Source organism: Mustela nigripes, chromosome 5, assembly GCF_022355385.1.
Source record: "Mustela nigripes isolate SB6536 chromosome 5, MUSNIG.SB6536, whole genome shotgun sequence".
NCBI classification, from domain to species: Eukaryota; Metazoa; Chordata; class Mammalia; order Carnivora; family Mustelidae; genus Mustela; species Mustela nigripes.
In genome coordinates this window covers 128,114,199-128,133,304 of record NC_081561.1, presented here as the reverse complement: position 1 = coordinate 128,133,304, position 19,106 = coordinate 128,114,199, and the positions used below count along the sequence as shown (strand labels likewise).

Here is a 19,106-nt window from a genome sequence, read left to right as displayed (position 1 = left end):
GTCTTCTTACCTCAGGAGCAAACATGGTCTCATAGGTAGGATTATACTGAACTTCTTTGACAGCAGGGTCAAGGTGAACTCCAGTCTCCAAATCTTCCTAAAAGAAAACCAAACGAACATTAAAGATCTGACAAGTAATCATTTTATTCGGGAAACTATATTAAGGTCACACTAGCTATTTTAATACCAATTTTATGATTATTGTACTAACACCATATGATTAATAACTCTAATACTCAAAGACTAATAAAATTAATGTATGTAGGTTTAAAGGTTAGAATGCATAACAATATTTTTTTCCTTCCAAAATGCTGATTTGGGGCACCTGGGTGGCTCAGTGGGTTAAGCCGCTGCCTTCGGCTTGGGTCATGATCTCAGGGTCCTGGGATCGAGTCCTGCATTGGGCTCTCTGCTCAGCAGGGAGCCTGCTTCCTCCTCTCTCTCTCTCTCTCTGCCTGCCTCTCTGCCTACTTGTGATCTCTGTCAAATAAATAAATAAAATCTTTAAAAAAAAATGCTGATTTTATCCCACCTGAACAAATTAAAAATTTGTAAATAGGCTAATAAGCTACTCAAAGCTTTAAATTAAGAGAGCCCAAGTCCTCTTTTTTATGAATTCAAAAGACCTAACCTCTGGTTCCAAATTCAGGACAACTACTTCCTTATTCAGCAAACCTGAATGGCACAGGTTCTGGGCTACAGAAGTTGTCAGGGCCCTAATATTCTAAATCTATATCTTACATTCTATGCCAATGTTTCAACCTTCTGAAATTCACCCCCCAGTTTAATGAACATAAAAATCTCCTGTCCACTACAGAATCACTGGTGATCTCTATTTTGTGTAACTACACCACCTGCTATAAATATAATAAATTCCAAATTGGTATCTCTAGCCTGGGCCTCTGCTCTGAATTCTAAAGACTTGTGTATTTAACTTTTAGCTTGACATCTTTTCTCCCAGGATGCCTAACAGACATCTCAAATTTGCTATATCTCACTTCCCGTTCCCCCCTTCTCCAGTGCCTTCATCCAGCCTTACATTTGCTTACGCAGAAACTCCCAGAGCTATCCTCGCTGCCTCTATCTTTCCTGTTGTATCTCCAATCCATCAGCAAAGCCTCTACCTTCTACATACATCCAAAGTTCAACCACTTCTCAAGTCCTCTTTCATGGTCATCTCACAGTCTAATTTACCATCTCACACCTGATTACCAGGATCCCTGCTTTACTCTTGTCCACCCACAGCTTCACTTCATACAGGAAGCTGTGTGACTTTAAAATATTCTATTATGTCTGGGTTATGAACATTGGGGAGGATATGTGATATGGTGAGTGCTGAGAAATGTGTAAGCCTGACGATTCACAGACCTGTACCCCTGGGGCAAATAATACATTATATGTTAATCAAAATAATTAATAAAAAATATTCTAATAATATCCTGTTCTAAACCCTCGAGTAACTTCTCCACTCAGAGTAAAAGCCTAATGAAGGCCAAAGGCTCATTATCAGTTGTTCTCAGAGAGTAAGTATGGCTCCCCGGGGAGTGCTATAGGGGATTTTATCTTCCTTTATTGTCCTGCCTGAGTATTTACATATTAAAAACATGTTATTCATACATGTTTAATTCACATATGAAGCAGGTTATATATATTTTTCCTTTAATTAGGGCAGTCAAGTTATATTTTGAAAATTTTAAGGAAGTTACATATCATCTCTGAATTACATTACGGTCAAGTAGAATTACAGAACTGCTATTACAAAATGAGGATGTTTGAATCTATCTGGTTGAGAATTAGCCTCCTCTTCTGAGATTTCAGAATGATCGCCCCCTGTGAAACTTGCCCCCACAAACTTCCATCTTCACGAAGTGCTGTGCCAGTCAGTGCTCATTAACTCAGGCCTCACTGGCTCACTTGCTATTCCTAGAATTCACCAAAGGTTGATCCTGCCTCAAGGTCTCTGCATATACTATTTCCTTTTCCTGGAATGTTCTTTCCCTACATAGCCACATGATTGCTTTCTTTCCTTTATCAGGTCTCAGTTTTTCTACTTTCCTCTTACCTTGTTTTATTTTTGTCCATTATATTTATCATCATCCGCCACAGATGTACTTACTGTCTACATCCCTTACTAAAGATTGGATTTCAAATGCACACATGTATCCTCGACCCCTAGAATCAACCCTACCATATCACCTTCTTTATTCTGTTGGCCTTCTGCTAATGTAACATACATCTGTCTACATAATACAAAACACAATTCAAAGCAATATCAAATAATTTTTTTTAAAGGTGAGATATCATGAAGTTGATAGTGATGGTGGAGAAGAAGCAATGTCACTGACCAGTGAAGACCTGGTAGACTCAGAACAACGAATGACCAAAGACTAGAAAACAACAACAAAAAATAGTACTAGAGGCACACAGTGAGTATTCCAAAATTTTACCATTTGTAAACCATCCATCACCCAAAGCAGGCAACTTAATTTCTCTACTTCTCAAAGATAGGGTTCCTCAGGTATGACTCCCTTGGACTTCCATCCTCTCTAGTTTTAGAACTGTCCATATTTTTACCTTATCTTTTCTGTCTCAGGACTTCAATCTCCTCCTCAAATTTTTATCTGCAACCTTGACCACAATCCTGGCCTCTGGATCCATATTATCTAACTGCCCATTGAACTACATGATATGGATGTTCTACCACATCAAACACTTTGCTATGTCTCATTCCATGACTCCACCTTTACTCAGTAACAAATAAGGCACTGAGTCTTACTGATTCTATCTCTGAAATAGTTCTCCAGCAACCCTACTTCTACTGGCCTTCTCATCCTTGTCCCCATTATCCGAGTAAAGACTGCATCATATCTTGTCTCATCCATTAAAATACCTCCTTATCTGGTAGTACACTCCCACCTTTGCCTTATTAGATAAATCTCTGATTTTTAAAAATATCAAGCACTTTCACCCTAGCTGTGCTATTGGCGATATTACTGTCTTTGTTTCTTATGCATTTCCCTTTATTGTCTGATAATACGTCATCTTCTTATTTTCTCTTTTACCTTCCCTTCTCTTGACTCAGGAAAACTGCTCTTCTACAATCATTTTACATAATTCCTTATAGCAACTGTGATATTGTATCACTTGTTGCACATGGTTTTTACTAACATTTTAATCCTCCCTGCCTAGTAAAATGCAGTGTAATCAGTGCCTGTTCAATAAGTATTTGTTAAATTGAAAAAAAAAAAAAGAAAGAGTCAAATCCATTGAGAAAGAGGATGAAGGTTGACTAAAGATCATTGAATTTGGCAATTACATCACATGAAACCTTTGCCAGAGCGATTCTGGTAGTGGGGTAGAAAATGGAAAAGCAGTCGTAAGAGACAGAACTATAACTAAGGATTTAGAAAAACAAGACAGTAATCATTTCTACTCTCTCAAGACATTTGGCAATAAAGAAAAGAAGATATGGGGTGCCAGATTGAAGAATTTTTGAGGTAAAATTAAGTTTGTTTTTTCCCTCCTTAAGGAAAGACTAAGCCAAGATTTAGTCAATTATAAGCTACAGGATAAGAGAAAGTAGGGAGAAACCCAGGAAAAAAGCCAGCACAGTTGGAAGGTTATCCTCTGAGAAGAGGCGAGTCCTCTCTGAGATGAAACAGAGAGGACAAAGACAAGGATAGATGTTCGGAGTTGGTGGGAGATGTTGGAACTCACAACTGATGTTATTTTCTTTGTGCAGTTGAGGGCACAGGCCTCTTCACAAAACAAGTGTTGCAACTTCAAATTCATTTATACATTTAACAAATATCGACTGGGTGCCTACTGTGTGTCAGGCATTGTTCTAGGCCCACAGAAACAGATATCACTCCCCGTCCTTGTGGAGCTTATATTCTTGTGGGGGAGACATACAATAAACAATATACCAAGTGAATTATATAGTTTGCTAGAAGAGGGTACGCACTATGAAAAATAGTGCTTAACGACTTTACTGTCGTCTCATATTGTCTCATATAATTCCTATAGCACTTCTATGAAATAAGCACTAGCAACATTAAGTCACTGACCCCAAGAAGCTAACAGAATAAATGAGAAGGGGCAAAAATTTCAAGTAACCACAAAGAACGATGTTAAAGACACCCCAATTAGCAATAAACCAAAAAATCACTGACAGACTCTGAGTCAGAGTTCTTCACTGCAAACAGGCGAAAAACCCTTACAGACCAATTAAATAGCACGGAATCCTTTTGAGTATCTCATCTTTTCTCTTGGAATTGCCAAGAAGGGTAGAGACTCAGTTTGGGAAAATAGGGTGGGTATACAGAAGGAATCCCAACCAAAAATCAAGCACGTCACAGAAGCAGTCTGCTGAGGACGAGAGTTCACCATTCCTGAACATCATCACTAAACCACTGTGGCTGTCACTGGATGCTGTTGAGACTACTGGCCTAATTGGGAAACTAGACGTTGGCCACCACTGCCACTCAACATATTCTCTTTTCTTGCTTCTTTGTGGGTTGGTTTTAGATTAGAATTTAGGTGCGTGCCTTTATCTGCTCAGCCTAAGTTACTGTCCTGAGCCTTAGCTGAAAGGGAGCTGGGGGAATGAGAATCTGGGCTTTTCACCACTGAAGGCTGGGGGCAGCAAGGGCTGTTCCTCACATTAAGACTCTTAGGAAGGGGATTCAGATGCGAGGCCATCTAAAATATGATCCGTGTACAGTTAACCCCTGCACAACACGGGTTTGAATTTGTAGGCAGATTTTTTTCAATAAATACGGTACGGTACTATAAATGTATTTTCTTTTATGGTTTTCTTAGTAACATTTTCTTTTCTCTAGCTTCCTTTAGGTAAGAATACAGTATATAATACACATGACAAAGTATGTTTTAATTGACTATTCATGTTATCAGTAAGGCTTCTGTCACCAGTAGGCAATTTGTAGTTAGGTTTTTGAGTAGTCAAAAGTGATACTCGGGGAGGAGGGGGGGAAGGGAGAGGGTTGCTGTCTCTAACCTCTCATTGTTCGAGGGTGAACTGTTTACTACCCTAGAATGCACACTAGAATCTCCAACGATTAGAGACAGTATCTGCGGAATGTTGAGTAGAAAAATTCTAGGATCATAAAATTAAAATGTCATATACAAATGGCTTCAACTGCATAAAAATTAAATTAAATGCATTTCTCAATATTCAATTCTAGAGTAAACTGCTTAAACTAACAAGGCTTAGCCACATTCAGACCTCCCCAGTAGATTTCACAGAATATGTTTGCTAGAACCACTTTAAAATGTGGTTTATCAGATCTTTCTGATTAGGAGTATTTTGAATTTGAATTATTTTGAACAGAGAGCCATGAGATACCAAATTTTAAGGGCAAAGTATAATTTAAAAAGAATTACTCTTATATACACATCAGTGGCAACTAATAAAAAATATATATAGGTCCCAGTCTCTGGTTCCTGCTAAAATTGTAGAACAAATTGAACAACCCTCCAGAAAATGAAGAGTTTTTAATTAATTATACATTTAATTAGAAAAACTTGGACAATATCACAACCTTGTTTTAATACCCAAGAGGAGTTTAATAATAATTAAGCATGCAATTGAAATTACCACAGAATTACAGAGGACTTCCATTCAGTTTTAATTATCCAAAAAATTAAAGTGCAGTGAGTGAAGGGTACCCTATGGGTCAAATAAGTTTGAACGGGTTATCTTCTGTTGAATCAAACTAATTTGCGGATAATGAGATAATATTTACTTTTGAGACCTTTTCCCATGTTTTACTCATGTACATGATAGATGGAAAAGCACTCTGTAAACTAAAAGCAGAAAAAAATATTAATCATTATGAGGTGTTAATTTATAGTCCCCCCCCCCAAGAAAGTAGAAATGAATAAACTTCCTACAATGGACATTTACATGGATGAGATAAAAGAAGAGAAATTCACATAAAGATATCCTTTGGGTTTGGCCTTTAATAAATGCAGAGGAAAAAAGTGATCTAGTTGAAGTTCATAAGTATAAGAAAGATCACCCATAAAGAAATTAGAGGCCGAATTCTCATTTTACTCAAGTTGGCTATGTTAAAGCAGGGAATGCATGTGGGAAAAGTAACATTCATGGACTACAATGAGAGACAGCCAGGCCTGCTTTTACTTTTTTAACTTTAAAGTCAATCAACAAGCAACTCTTGCAACCCAATAGGGTTCATTACATGATTCCAAAGTGCCAAATCTGACAGTGTTGCATTAAAATACATTTTTAACCAGAAAATAACTGTTCTCATACACTGGAGTAAACAAATATGTTTGATTGGAGTCCTAGCAGAAAAGAAGTGAGAACAGGACTAAAATTATACATGAAGAGATAAGAACTGAGAACTTTCCAGAAACACTGAAGATCCACACACTCCAAAGCCATCAATTCCCAATTAAAGAAACCCCACAGATTCTGAGCAGGACAAACAAAAAGAAATCCACATCAGGGTATCCCATAATGAACGTGAAGACTGAAACCACACCCCCCACAAAGGGGGCAGAGGGTAAGCGTCTTAAAAGCAGTCTGAAGAAAAAAGAAAAATATTTTAAATATGCTGAGAGAAAAAACTGCCCGTTAAGTAAACTAAACCTGGTGAAAAGATCGTCAAAGAGGGTTAAATAAAATCATTTTAAAACAAACTGAGGGAGCATGTAGTTGATGGCTCAGTCAGCTGAGAGGCCAAATCTAGATTTCAGCTCAGGTCGGGGTCATGGGATCCAGCTCCTGTGGGGCTCTATGCTCAGTGGGGAGTCTGCTTGGGATTCTTTCACTCTACCCTCCACCCACCCTTCCTCGCTCAATCACTCTCTCTCTCTCTAATAAATTATAACTCTTAACAAAAAAAAAAAAAGACAAACTAAAACTACAAGCATTTGCCACCAGTTAGCCCTCACAAGAGGACATGAAGTATGTATGCACTGTAAGGAGAAAAAAGCAATCTCTTGCATACAAGATGCAAGAATCAGCTTGGCTTATGGTCATCTTCTGAAGTTTAAATATATGTGAAAAATACAGGATGCTAATAGCTAAAGCAGGGGTAGGGCAATATTAATAAAACTGAAATATTCTAAGGCTTTTGTACTGTTCAGTAAGAGACAAAGTACTGATTAATTCAGGTTTTAATGTCTACAGGTAACCACCGGAAGAGCAGAAACTGAGGGCATAATTTACAAATCAGCACTGGAAAAGGATGGAATGATAAAAAAAAAAAAAAATCAATCCAAGCATGGATGCCTAGCATACTAACTTCCTGTGAAGTCTGTCTTCTTTCCCATTACCTGTATTTAAGACTATACTTAAAAAAAAATATTGCTATGGCTGCACCTCACAAGTTCTGATTAGTATGATTTTCCTTATTGCTCTGTTCAAAGTATTTTCCCTTATCATTATTTTTTTATTTTGGCCCCTGGGTTATTGAGAAGTACAATTTCATAATTTTCAAATACGGGAATTTTACAGTTAACTGGTTAGCTTAGAAGCATCATGGTCAGAGAATGCGATAACATGATTTAAAATTTATTGAGGCTTGGGGCACCTGGGTGGCTCAGTCAGTTAAGCTTCTGCCTTCAGCTCAGGTCGTGATCATGGGGTCCTGGTGATCAAGCCCTGAATGGGGCCTCTCTGCTCAGCAGAGACCCTGCTTCTCCCTCTCCCTCTGCTGCTCTCCCTGCTTGTGTTTGCACTTTCCTCTCTGTCAAATGAATAAATGAGATCTTTAAAAAAAATTATTGAGACTTATTTTATGATTTAGAGGGGTTGCCAAACTAGTTTATGGGGAAAATCTAGCCTACAGTCTGTTTTTGTACCAACAAGCTAAGTATGGCATTTATTTTAAAGGCTTGTTCAAAAAAGACAAATAGAAGGTATGACACAAAGACTGTATGTGGCCAGCACGGCCTCAAATCTTATTTGGCCTTTTACTGAAGTTCACCAGTGCCTGGCCTAGTGTATAGTCAGCTTTTAAAAAACGCTTTATTAGTGCTTGAGAAAAATATTCTGCTTTGAGTGCAAGTTCTTCATACCCTTTACATAGTTTGTTAATTTTGTTGTTCAAATTCACCATTTAATAATTTTTCTTTTTTGCTTGTTCTATCAATTATCGAAAGGAATAGTAAAATCTCTGCTGTGATGGTAGATTTGTCGGTTTTTTGTTGTAGTTCTATCAATATTTACTTGAATATTTTCAGGTTACATTATTAGATGCACGTGAATTTAAAACTGCCATATACCTCTTTGTGAAATGAACCTGTATCATTATGAAGTCTACTTTATTGATCTTAATACAACCAATGGCACTTATTTTTGTTGTTGTTGTTCAGTACTTGCTGGATATATTCTTTTTCCACCTTCTTACTTTTGATCATTCTGGAAAACTTAGCAAGCATGGCAAGAAAAAAAAATGAAAGAAATAGAGTCAAAGAAAGATATTGTCATACTTGCAGCAGATATAACTATGTAAGTAGTGAGACCAGTTAAATTAATAAGTAGAAAAAATAATGCTATTTATTAATATATTAGCATAAAAATAAGACACACTTAGAAATACTGGCAGCAAAACTGCAAGATATTGATGGAGAAAATTAAACACTTCGGAAGAAATTAAAAATCTAAAGAAAACCTAAAGAAATGAATAGATACAATATTGTCTCCGAATTGATCTGTGGTTCACTATAATCAAACAAAATCCCACCTGGATGTTAGTAAAACTCCACAAGTCAATTCTGAACTGTATATAGAATTACAGGGGATAAGAATAGCTGCAACATTCTTGACTAACAACAACAATAAGGGGTGAGGGAAAAAGTCCTACCAAAAGATCAAGCTATAATATTAAAAATGTTCACACCATGGGGCACCTGGGTGGCTCAGTGAGTTAAGCCTCTGCCTTCAGCTCAGGTCATGACCTCAGGGTCCTGGGATTGAGCCCTGCATCGGGCTCTCTGCTCAGCGGGGAGCCTGCTTCCTCCTCTCTCTCTCTGCCTGCCTCTCTGCCTACTTGTGATCTCTCTCTGTCAAATAAATAAATAAAATCTTAAAAAAAAATAAAAATGGATGGTTAACAGACTTCACAGACTGAAGTTGAAGGCATGAGAGAATATGAGGAGTGAAAGGGGGACTAAGGGCAGAGTCAAAGGAAACATACAAGGGAGCACAGAAGAGCAGGGTTTCGGAAAACTGAGCATGGCTCTACGGAAGCCACGGGAGAGAAAGTTTCAAGAAACAAGACCTATTTAATAGTGTCACTTGATACAGATATTCAAGTCAGATGGCAGAACCTGACAAGTTCTCAACATTTCTCAGGGAGAGTAAGTAGTTTCCTAAGAGGCTAGATTGCACTTGGTTGAGAAAATGAGATGAACTGAGAGCTCTAAAAAGCTAAGCTGTGCAAAGAATGACAACTCGGGAGGCTGCTGGAGTGGGTGAAACAAGTTTGGAGAGTTTATTTTGTCATAAAGATAGGAGGATCCTAAGCATTCTTTCATACCATTCTATTAATAACAAGTAAAATTCATAAAAACTTGCGGAAGACTTGCCTTGGGAACATTTCTTTTTGTCTGATTTTTCTTTTATTGAAAAAAAATTTATTGTATTCGCATATAATGTTCTATTAGTTTCAGGTATACAACATACTGATTTGACAATTCTATAGGAAACATCTTAAGTACAAAGTAATTTTTGCATACTGCCTCCCATCACCCTATCTTGAACTTCTGATCACCCCCATTAGGCTCTACTGGGCATACACTACCAATTGGTAGATGCTTTCCTCTGGCTCTAGACACACCAGCCTTTCCTCAGATCTTCAAACCCACTAGGCTCTTTGTCATCTCCAAGCTTGCTATCTTCTTTGGAAACTCTTGCCTTGTCTTGCACATGGCTGGTTTCTCCTCCTCCTTCAAAGCTACTCTTTCAGAAAGGACTTCCCTGACCAATCTATGGAAGTCATAATCCTATCTTCTTCCCTATCACAGAACTCTTATTTTTTCCTTCATACTATTTAATTCAATCTGTAACCACTTTATTTGCTCACATTTTATGGGCTGCCTCTTCCACTAGCATGTATGCAAAGATGTCTGGCTTGTGGACCTCTGCATCTTCAGCCCCTAGGATAGTTCCTGGCAAATAACATGTCTTCGGTAAATATTTGTTAAATGATCCATACAACCAATGTCTCCTTCTATCACTTTCCTCAACTGGGATCAAGCACACTGTTTCTTAAACCTAAGGGCTTTTGTCACTCTTTGACACATACAATCACGAGGGTTAAACTAACTAGCATTTACTGTACTTTCATTAGATACTAGGTTCTGTACTATAACCTACATCTGTATCAGTTCACTTAAGTTTTACATAACCCTCTCGTATAGATAGTACTTCTAAAATGATCTCCACTGTACAGGCGATGAAACAGAGAAGGTTGTTAAGTTCACAGAGGTGGTCGAGCATCAGAATTGAGTTCTGACTTCAGAAACAGAACAAAGCCGGGCCATTACTCACTTCAAGTGAGGATACACACTCTAGTTTGGGAAGTTCTAATTGAAACCTGCTCTACCCGGGCACATCCCAATCACAATAAATTCAAATTTCACAACCCGACTCCCCTTCCCCACTTGCTTGCTGGCGGGAGGCGAGAGCGGGGAGCCGGGGAGAGCTGTCCCGAACTTCCAAGTCCCGGCTTCTCCCGAGGAAGACGCATGTAGGAAGAGATCCGAGCGTCAGCAACTTAAGTCCCCTCACCGAGGAAGAGGGAACCCGGGGGCTAATGAGAGACTGCCGGATTTTGGAGTAGAAGCAGACAAGTCCCGCACTGCATCAGTGACCAAAGAGCTTACCTTAACTGCCACCTCCGGAGCGGAGTCCACCGCCACTGCCAGAGAGGGTTTGGTCGAAGCTGATTTCGTCAAGTGCATGAGGGAGTCGGCGGCTGGCAGCGAACACTGACCACCCTCACTGTCCGAGTCCGATTCGGACCCTGAACCCGAACCATAGGACGCAGCCAGAGCTGCAATCGCAGCCGACATGACGGCACCAGATCCTCTGCGGAGACCAGGCCCGGGCGGAAGGAGCGGCTTCCAGGTCCTGACAGATGACCATAACACACAGTATTTACTTCCTTGGTAAGAATTCACTTACGGAATTTTAAAGTGTACACTAATTAGCACTTGAATACGTAGAAGAGAACCGAGAATATGAAAGCATTGATCTAGGGAAAGAGAATTAAAATACCTTTTTAACTTTCAGGACCTTTGTGGACTGATTAAAGACTACGAGTTCCGAAATACTTTGAGGCCGTAAAGTCCCACACTCCCGGCGTGCAGCGCGGCGGGAAGTTGGAGAGGTACAATGGGAAATGTAGTTTGGAGCGAGGGGCGGGGCGGAGTGGGCAGGCCTCTCTTTGACCCCTCCCCTGAATGGATGGTTCATTCAATTGGCTATCATCTTCCCTCACTCCCCGGCCAAGCACTGTTCTCTCCGTCCCCTTCCCCCAAATTGAGGATTGGGCAATACCAAACAGCCTCAGGAAATGGGGGGGAAGCCGTATTCATTCCGTCTGTTGGGTGGGTGGGCGGAGGCTGAGTTTTCCACCACGGCTGCACCTGGGCACTGGGAGCTGAAGAGGAAAGCCAGAATCTTAAGCTGGAAGACCCTGAGTTGTGGAGAATAGCTCCTGTTGGGAAGGATGGGAGATTAGGTGGCGAGGGTCAGCGGTCCCCCCTCCTTCAGGCGCGGATCCCGGCGCCCGGTTGTGGAGCGTCGCGCGCGGGGAGGGGGCGGGCGGGGGGCGGCGGCGGCGGCGGCGGCTCTCGGTGTTGTTCGCTCGCGCGTCGAGCACACGGTGGGTCCGGCGACCGGCGGGCGCCGCAGGCGGCGTTCCCAGTAGTCCGGTGCCTCGGCCGCTGCCCAGAGACGATTCCACGCCGGAGCCTGTCGCTCCTGGAGGCTCTAGGTGGAGTCCCGGGAGCTGAGGGGGGACCGGCGGCCGCCACCGAAGCATGAAGACGGGGTAAGGCAAGACCCCCATGATTTCACGGTGAGCGCGAATCTCTCAGGAATTGGTATTTGGTGCGGAGAGGGTGCTGGGAGAGGAACTCTTTCTCACCGGCCAGAACCGAGAGAGGTGTGTGTGGCGCTCTTGCCCGGCAAAGGTGACGGGGATGGGCGCGCCTCCCCCGCGACGGCCCCCACCCCCATTCGCGGGTTTCCGGAGCTCCGGCCGCCCACCCGCCAGCCGGGCTGGGCTGCCGAGGGGAGACGGGTCTCGGTTGCAGGGACCGCCCGAGGCTGCTCGAGGTGGGGGACACTGCGGGGCTCACCTGGAGGTGCCACCGTCTGAGCGCCCCTGCCCTGGCCGGGCACCCCCTTGCCTGCTCGCTCTGGGGGCGGCTGCAGCACCGGGTGGTAGAGAAGCCCCCGCTGGCGCTACGTGCGGGAGGCTCCGTAAAGCCGGCTGGTGCGTTTGCGTGTTTGCGCCGCGCGTCTTTATATTACAGACATAAAGGTAAAGCGAGTGCGGGGATCCCTTTCTTCCCCCCGAAGAGGGGGCGAGGCGGGGAGGTCGCTCGCCTCCGATGCGTGGTCATGGAGGAGTGCCTCGAGCAGAGTTAGGGAGCCGCTTACTCAGCTCCGATGTCGGCAGGACTCGCCCATTGTGCCACCCAGATAATTATTCAACTATGCAGCATCCATTGCACCTTTCCCATTTTTCTCTTCCCCTTGCTACAGCATGCCCCCTAGCTTCGGTACTCTGACGCCTTCTCTTGCATGCGCTTGGGTGCTGAACTGGAATAATGATGAAAAGAAAGCACCTCTGACCTGAACATTCACAACCTGTTTTACAGCCGATTAATTAACTAATCTCTAGCTAGACTAGATACTTTAATGTGACTCAGTCTAATCCTGACCCTTTCTGTGTACGGTGCGCTTTGGATGAAAATTTAATTTTTTTCTTTGGTGTTAAGATTCACGTATGAAGTCTTATTTCTTGTGCGGTAATTGGTTTATTGGTTATTCAACCCATCTAATGGTCTTAAATGCAATATGTGTGATAGGTAACTTTCATCTAATTGTTGATAGTGCTATCTCGTCATTATAAATGCAGTCTGTCTTTGAACTCTCCGGCACAGCTTTTCCCATATGTTCTAAGTTTCTGTTAGCGAAGTATTTTTATTTATGGCGAATATTTGAATAAAGTACTTGATAGAAAATTTCTCAAGTTTTGGATAAAAAAAAAAGTTTTGTATTTTGTTATCTTTCGGTAATATTTTATTGCTATTCATAGCTTTCAGTTGAATGAAAGGCAGCATTTAATAAGGCATTTAAGGTGGGGTTTCAACTGCCATAATGAGCATTCGCAAATTTCTCTAAATTTTATTTTTCGTTCAGTTCTTTGCAATACCATGTATTTAATTACTTGTTGTGGATTTTTTTTCTTATTTTTTTTTCTAACTTCTCTCTCCAAGGATGGACAGGCTCCAGTTTTGCACGAACTACCTGAAAGATGGAATATTTTTTTGAAAACGGAAGAAACAACTGTTGGTTACTTGATTTTTGTGTTAAAAACTGTTTACCTCTCCTTACCTAAAAATAAATGATTCACTGCCAAAAATAAGTGTTTCTTTCTTTTTTTTTTTTTTTTTCTTGTAAACCTCCCCTTTGGCTTTTCTCCTTTAAGCTTGTTGCCATAACCCTCTTGATAAAACAGAATTGCACATAGGCATTGCAGAGGCAGTTGTTTTAAGGTACAGTAATTGTTTTACGGCGTTTGGAAGTGGCGCACTTATAACTTGATGGTGTAGAATCAGTGCTTGGTTAGGAAATGACCTTGCAATTTACAAAATGGACACCTCTGTGCCTTGGTTTCCTTATATGTAAGTGGAGACAGTACCCATTTATGTCATTGAGTAGTATGCATAAATTCAATAAAGATGTTTTCGTAATGCTTTTAAATTTTTAGATATTTTAACTGATGGATAATGAAAGTATTTCAGGGTAAAATACAAGATAAAAACGTCATTAGAATATCACCTGGCGTGTTAGAATGGCTGATTTATATTGAATTTTGCCTTGGAGATACAGGGCTATAAATTGAAAAATGTTTCTCATCCATAAAGAGTTTTTAATGATTGCAAATTTAATAGGTATTGTAGTTAATACCTATATGTAGATATAACTATGGATATAGTTCATATTCATGAAAAAAGTTATATGACTTGATAATAAACAAGTAGAACCTTGAATTCAGTTTGTAAAAATAAAATTTTTTTCCTAAAAAACATTAAGGCTTTTTTCATTGAAAAATTTACAGATGACATGATCCGAAATACATTTACACCTTACATTTGTAAGGTGTGGTATGGAGTTTTGCTTAGGTTTATAAATAATTCCATATTCAGATGCAGTGTATTAATGTTGTATAATACTATATTACACTTTTTTTTTTCATTTTCAGAATAGTTTAAGGTATCCATTTCCAAGTGTTTGGTTTTCATTATCACAGAGATAGTAATAGTAACTTTTGATCTCCTTATTGGAATATTATTAACTCAGTTAATTTTCATAGCAAAAGTTACTATTAAAATATATTATTAGAACTTTTACCAAAGCTGTATTTTTGGTTACTTTGTGGGGAAACTTCATATAGATGATGAGTTTATTCAAACGTCTTTAAAATTACTAATGTGTAGTTTCTTTTTTTGAGAATGAATTTGATTAAATTTTTAATGTTTTCTCAAATGATCAACTTAAAATTCAGCTGTAATTTTCACTTGGGTAAATACAGTTAATTAAAGGTTTTTCTAAGATTCTTGAGGACAGAAACTACCCTGAATCTTACTGTCAAAAATCTAAAATGGCTAGCATAGTGTTTAGCCAATAGTAGGGCCTCATTTTTGTTGTTATGAGACAAATAGAATGAGTGAAGAATATCCATTTATTTAATGGATTGAATAGAAATTTTTAAAAACACATTTATCAATAAATTTTAAATCATGAAATACAGCTTTATTTCAGGAGAAAAGAGAAAAATGCTTTGGAGTTTCTTTGAACTTTATTTACCTGCTCAATTAGAATTCCTTTACTCCCATTTTTTGGAAGAGTACTAAATATCTGTATACAATAATGTGAGGGATTGTCAACCTTTCATTCATAAAATGATTAATTTTCTTACCTCTTCTAGGTCACTTCATGAAAATATGCATTAAAGGTTTTTTGTTGTTTTTCCTAAATTAGATAAGTATAGAAATGTTTTGGTTCTTTTTTGCTTACTTCAGTTTTCCAGTGAAATATTATTAAAATGATGTATGTTAATTATCTCCTGTGAGAAATGTGCCTGAATACCAAGTTTTAAAAATAAGTGACCCTGAGGTAGAGCTTTTTATGAAGTGAAGAATCTTTGAATTTTTAATTTATCACATTCAGTTTATAATTTTGAGTCTTTGTGTATTGCTGTTTCCTAATTTAGCATTTTTAGATCTTTATTTTAATTTAGATCTTTATTTTAAAATTTGTAAATAGTTTGGAATTGGGAACTTCCTCAAAAACAATATTCTTGGTGGTTAGATTCGCAGGCAGCCCACCAAATTTAACCCATAATATACCTAAATTATAAGATTTATAATATTAGAGAATTATATTACTAATAATTAGGATAAATATATTGAAAATAACTACAGTTGTGTACAACACTTTTTCTTTCAGAAAATCCATTCAGAATTTTCTTTGAAATTCTAAGAATACATTTCTATTGTGTTAGACATGACAACATTATTAGGAACTTGTTCTCTAATACCCAGTGGATGTGAAGAGGAGGATCTTCCTCAGTTCAGTGAGCCTTCCATTATATGGGGCAAGAGGTGAGAGAATGAGAGAAATTGGAAGGAGCTAGGGTCTTCTGTGTGATGTTTGATAAGTCATAAGATTCCACTAAGAGCTAAATACTTTTCAGGGTCTTTGGTTTTCTGGATTGTAAAATGAAAAAGTTGAAGTAGGTAATCTCTGAGGTTCCTTTTAGTTACAAATAAAATTCAGAGGCATTTCAATGCTCAGTGTAACCACTTGTTTATGAGAGCTGATTTTTCCTTTTTACTCTTACTGCCTCTGTACTTCGTCCTCTCAGGGAATTTCTTCTCTCTGGATCTACCCCTGAAAAGATTATAGTCTTAATCTTTTTCTCACATGCCTGTTCTTGGAAGCAAGACTTTTTAGGGTTTTTAAAGGAGTTTTTTATAATATTGGTTGTTTTGTCTGCTTTTATTTTTATTCTTTTTTATTTTTTAACTCCTGGTTCCACCAAGAAACAAAGATTATTTGATTTGTTCTATTCTTTTGAGTTTTTTACTGATAGCTGTTAAATAAAGTCAAGGTAGATTTTATTTATACTTTGGAGGAAGATCATACCCAGTGAATCTTCAGAGAAATTTTTTTTATAAGGAAAAATATTGGAACTAGGGTTTTGGAATGGGTTTATGAAGGTAAAGTGATGAAATATGGCCCGAGAATAGGGTTGCCACATACTGTATGGGATATCCTGCATTTTTATTTGTTAAATCTGACCCGTCTTGCATTGGGTGCTGTGGAGCTTTGGGCATGGCCGGAGGATGAGTGTGGTGGGGTTGGAGGCAGAGTGAGAAAGTATGTTCATGGATCCATTGAGAATAGAGACAGGTTTGTTTTTGTCTTAGTTGGTGGTTTTGTTTTGTTTTGCTTCATTTTTGTGTTTCTAGAACTCGTTCTGTAGGTTAAATAGATATTTGAGTGGGTACTTAAATTACTACAGAATAGTAGGTAAGTAATTCCCTTAGGTGGAAAGATCAGGATGCTGTGAGAAAAGGGGTTATGAAACATAGCTATGTTAGTCATACACATTGGAGTATTTTGCAGATTTTTAATTAACTTCTTATTTGGAGGTTAATAATATTACAAAAAACAAAAAATGTTTTCCTAAGTAGATAAAAAATAACATTGCATGCTTGCTATATATATAAGTCACTGTATACCTACCATTGTATTTGTTACTTTATTTCATTGGTATCATAATCCTATTAGAATTTAATGGAAGAAGAGGGTTAACTGAAATAAACATGTTGTTTATTGGCTCAGCAGAAGCACAGGTTGTCTGGAAACCACTTTCTCTTTCCTTTCCTCAGTAAGTTAATGTGGAGCAACTATTTTAATAACTTGATAACAGTAATTCTGCTGCCTGCTACCCTTCCCCTCATCTGTAATTGGTCAGTCTAGTGGTGGTTACCACTTGTCCTAGGCTAAACCAATTATTCATTCAGCACATAATTATTGAAGGCCAGCTGGGTGCTAGAAGTATATAATGGAGAGCAAAATAGAGGTCTCAGTTCTCTTGGAGTTAACAGTATAGTAAGAGAGACAGATACTGAACAAATACATGAGTCTGTAATTAGAAATTGTGGTGAATGCTATAAAGAAAAAGAACAGGGAACTAAATTTACCTTGGGAGTCAGGGAAGGTGCTTTGAGGAAAAATTAGTGGAAGTTAGCTATGTGAAAAAGGAAGAGAATGCAAACAATACATATTCAACAGTTTTGAAGTGGGAAAGAGCTTGTTAGATTCCACTAAGAGCTAAGAAAAGGCCAAAGTAGATAAAACTCAACGATATAGTGAGCAAGAGGGATTGTGGCGTAATGTAATAAGGTTGTTAAAGGTAAACAGGGGTCAACCATGTAAGGCCCACATAAGTTATTTCAGTTAGGGTTGTGGATTTTATTGTAAGTGTATTGGGGAAAGCCAGGAAGGGTTTTTAATCAGGTTAACAACTGGACCAGATCCATCTTTTAAAAAGATCACTCTGGGAGATGAGTCACAGTTCTGCCCATTTCTGTAGTTTATAGGTGCAGTTCTATACACCTACACTAAGCCAGGAGGACACTCAGAGCTTTTCCTGAATTCTAAGTGCCCAGAGGGTTTTGCTCTAGTGAAACTGGAAGATACAAAACCCAGAAACTGTTAGTGGTGGTATTTCTTGTCATGTGAACTAGGTAAATGGGCATCTGGAAGAAAGAACAAGAGCAGATACAGTCCTGGCTATCTATAGTCACCTGTCCATGGTCCTGAGATTGGGTTCCAAGAGACACCCAAGTGTAATACCACTACTACTGCTATATTTTTGTAATAAGTTTTCTTTTTTTTTTTTTTTTAAATAAACTAGTTGGAATTGTATTTCTGGTACTTAGCAGCCAACCAGCCAAGTCCTATCATAGATTAATTTGTATTCATAAAAATGATAAAAGTAAAATTGAACACAGATTTTAAAATCCCATTTTTTCTCTAACTGCCCCGTGCTGGTAAAGTACCACTTCTTAAACTACTGGTTCTAATGGAATTCTAAGGAGGTGGAGGTTGGGTGTGGTTAACATCTATTAGGTGATGTTGGCAGCAGTGCTTTATTTGGGGTATGTTTGACAATGCTAGAGCTTTCTGCCATTCTTTCCCCTTGAGTAACCGTTATTCAGGTCTGCTCTAATTAAAGTAAATGTTTCTATACTGACTAACTCATTTGAAAAGGAAAAAGAAAAGCTTGCATGTCAGTAGATTAACTTATTTGATTTCTCTACCAAAAAATATGAACTTTCTCATTTTTTCAGATTATGCTACAAAAGTAAGTCTTTGTTTTCCACCTTTTAATAAGACTCTATTGTCTCACATGTGTCATATTTTTGGGAGGGCTGTGATAAATTTTGTAACATACATGTGCTAGAAATGATGTTAGAAAATTGTGGAAAGGTTAAGGAAAAAAGGAACAGGAGAAGCATTTTATATTTTAGTTGAGGATGAAGACTAGTACTTATTTATTCTAAAAACCAAATTAAAGCTTTGTGTGATACATCATAATGTCCGGCTAGAAATTTATCAATTTTGTTGATATTTAAAAAAATCATTTGGTTTCATTTGTTTTCTCTGTTGATTTCCTGTTTTTAATTTTGTTGATTTCTTTGCCAATGCTTGCTGTTTCTGTAGTTTGTTAAGATGGAACCCAAGATTATTGATTTTAGATCTTCTTTCCTACTGTATGCATTCAGGGCTATTAATTTCC

At 38.7% G+C, this 19,106-nt stretch overlaps 2 protein-coding genes across 7 annotated transcripts in view; one reads left to right on the top strand and one right to left on the bottom strand.

The window, feature by feature from the left end:
* The window catches only part of CDC40 (cell division cycle 40), a 49,580-nt gene extending 38,458 nt beyond the window's left edge, over nucleotides 1–11,122 (bottom strand). Inside the window, exons 1-2 of the mRNA XM_059401202.1 lie at nucleotides 10,879–11,122; nucleotides 11–97 (exon numbers count right to left, since the gene is read on the bottom strand). Coding sequence (XP_059257185.1) covers nucleotides 11–97; nucleotides 10,879–11,067 — 276 coding nt within the window. The 5' untranslated portion in view covers nucleotides 11,068–11,122. The remainder of the gene's footprint in view (nucleotides 1–10; nucleotides 98–10,878) is intronic.
* An 839-nt stretch (nucleotides 11,123–11,961) lies between these two features.
* Nucleotides 11,962–19,106, top strand: part of WASF1 (WASP family member 1) — a 60,926-nt gene continuing 53,781 nt past the window's right edge. For 2 of the 6 annotated variants that reach the window (XM_059401201.1, XM_059401194.1), the window contains exon 1: nucleotides 11,991–12,077. The gene's annotated coding sequence lies outside the window, so the exon portion shown is untranslated. The other 4 variants (XM_059401195.1, XM_059401199.1, XM_059401198.1 and 1 more) reach the window with 4 other exon arrangements.